A 1,755-nucleotide genomic window follows, 5' to 3' on the forward strand; every position below is an offset into this window, starting at 1 on the left:
CGCCCGCCGCGCCGCCCGAGCCACTGAGCCCGCCCGCCGCGGCGGCGGCACCGCCCAGCGCTGCGCTGGCGCTCGCCGCGCGCTCGAGCGCGGCGGCCGCCGCGGCGCCGCCCAGATGGGCCGACGAGCCAGGGGAGCGTTCCTCTAGCTCTCCCAGCAAGCAGGCCAGCAGGGAGGACTTGCCCGCGCCTGTGGACCCGCAGATTCCCAGCAGCTGCCCGGGCCTGATGAGTAACTCCATGTCGTGGATAGCCACGCCCCCAGCGCCGCTGCCGCCGTCCCCGCCGCCGCGGGGCTCACTCGATGCCTTGCTGACAAAGCTGAACGCTGGCTGCATGTCGATCCCATAGCTGCCGCCCGCCTCGTCATCACCGCCGCCGCCTCCATCGCTTGCTGCGGCATCCGTGCCGGCGTCGCTGCGGGCGCCGCCGTGCCCCGGCGCGGCGTCCCCGGCCGCCGCCGCAGACAGCGCGCCGCCCGGCCAGCCGTACCGGCCGCCCCGCAGCTCGACCGTGCCCCGCAACGGCAGCGGCCCCGTGCCCGCCGCCGGCGCGCCCTTGCCGCCGCCCCCCGCCGCCGCCGCTGCGGCGGCCAGCCACTTTTCGGATGCCGACGGCGGCGGCTCCGGGGCGGACAGTATGTCGTCGATCCGCGCCGCGCTGGTGCGTGCCTCCTGCAGCCGCTGCCAGCTGCGCACGAACATGCGCAGGAGGTAGAACTCGGGGAGGGCCAGGAGGGATAGGGAGTAGAAGATGGCGGCGTCGTTGAGGCCGCCGTCGACGTCGGGGTTCAGGACGTAGGCGGTGGTGAAGAGCAGGAGGGCCGCGATGGGGGTCGTGATGTACTGCGGTGGGATAGTTGATTTTGGTGGGGGGTTTTGGGCGGAGAGGATTGGGGTTTGGGGAGCGGCGGGGTTTGGGTGACAGAGGGAGGGATGCAGTGTCCGTTCCAAATTTGGGGTCGCCATGCTCATGGCATAGCAACGCAAGTGGGGGACGTCGGGCTGCTGCCTACAGGCCCAAGATGTTGATCGAAACACATTGCACCCATGTTTTCAACACTCACACTGGAGTGCCTGCCAGACCTCGAGCCACTGCCGGCATGTGTAGACACTGACAAACACATAACACACACAATCACACACGCACACACGCATACATGCACACACACACACACACACGCACACATGCACACACACACAACACACACAAACAAAACACACACTCACACACATGCACAGGCATTGGGCGCACACATTCACACGCGGCCCCCTCACGACCCTCAACCCCCTCCCCCCTCACCCCCCTCACCTGCAGGCTGTAATTGAGGGCCTTGAGCATCGCGATTTTGTGCAGCGCCCGCATCTCCCGCGCCCGCGCCGCCTGGATGCGCGCCTCTATGTCGCGCTCCGCCCTCAGCGCCTTGACGGCCGCCACGCCGGCCAGGCACTCCCCCAGCAGCCGCAGCCGCTCGTCGGCGGCGGCAGCGGACTGCTGGCGCAGGGCGGCAATCAGGGAGGACCACCAGAACTGGGGATAGGGGGGATTTTTTTGGGGGGGGGAGGAAGGTCGATCATACGCTGTAAAGGCTCGGGGTGGCATCAGAATGCTTGAAACGCATAAAGGGTGCGACATTTGTGTTGCTGGATCAGGAAGGGGTTGACGAGGGGTTGGGAGTGCCGAGAGCAGCCGAGAAGGGGGCTGAACGGCGTTGGGAGCTGAACGGCGCCGCCCGCGGCGCCGCCCGGGGCCCAGC

The 1,755-nt window shown here is 68.5% G+C and overlaps 1 protein-coding gene across 1 annotated transcript in view; it reads right to left on the reverse strand.

Moving 5' to 3' along the window:
* The window catches only part of MNEG_15873 (hypothetical protein), a gene marked incomplete at both ends in the record, with an annotated part of 2,763 nt that extends 1,129 nt beyond the window's left edge, over positions 1-1,634 (reverse strand). The window contains 3 exons of the mRNA XM_014035656.1: positions 301-844; positions 1,311-1,529; positions 1,617-1,634. Of these exons, the coding sequence (XP_013891110.1) occupies positions 301-844; positions 1,311-1,529; positions 1,617-1,634 (781 nt within the window). The remainder of the gene's footprint in view (positions 1-300; positions 845-1,310; positions 1,530-1,616) is intronic.
* Positions 1,635-1,755: the final 121 nt, after the last annotated feature.

Source organism: Monoraphidium neglectum (genome assembly GCF_000611645.1).
Source record: "Monoraphidium neglectum strain SAG 48.87 unplaced genomic scaffold scaffold05748, whole genome shotgun sequence".
Taxonomy (NCBI): domain Eukaryota; kingdom Viridiplantae; phylum Chlorophyta; class Chlorophyceae; order Sphaeropleales; family Selenastraceae; genus Monoraphidium; species Monoraphidium neglectum.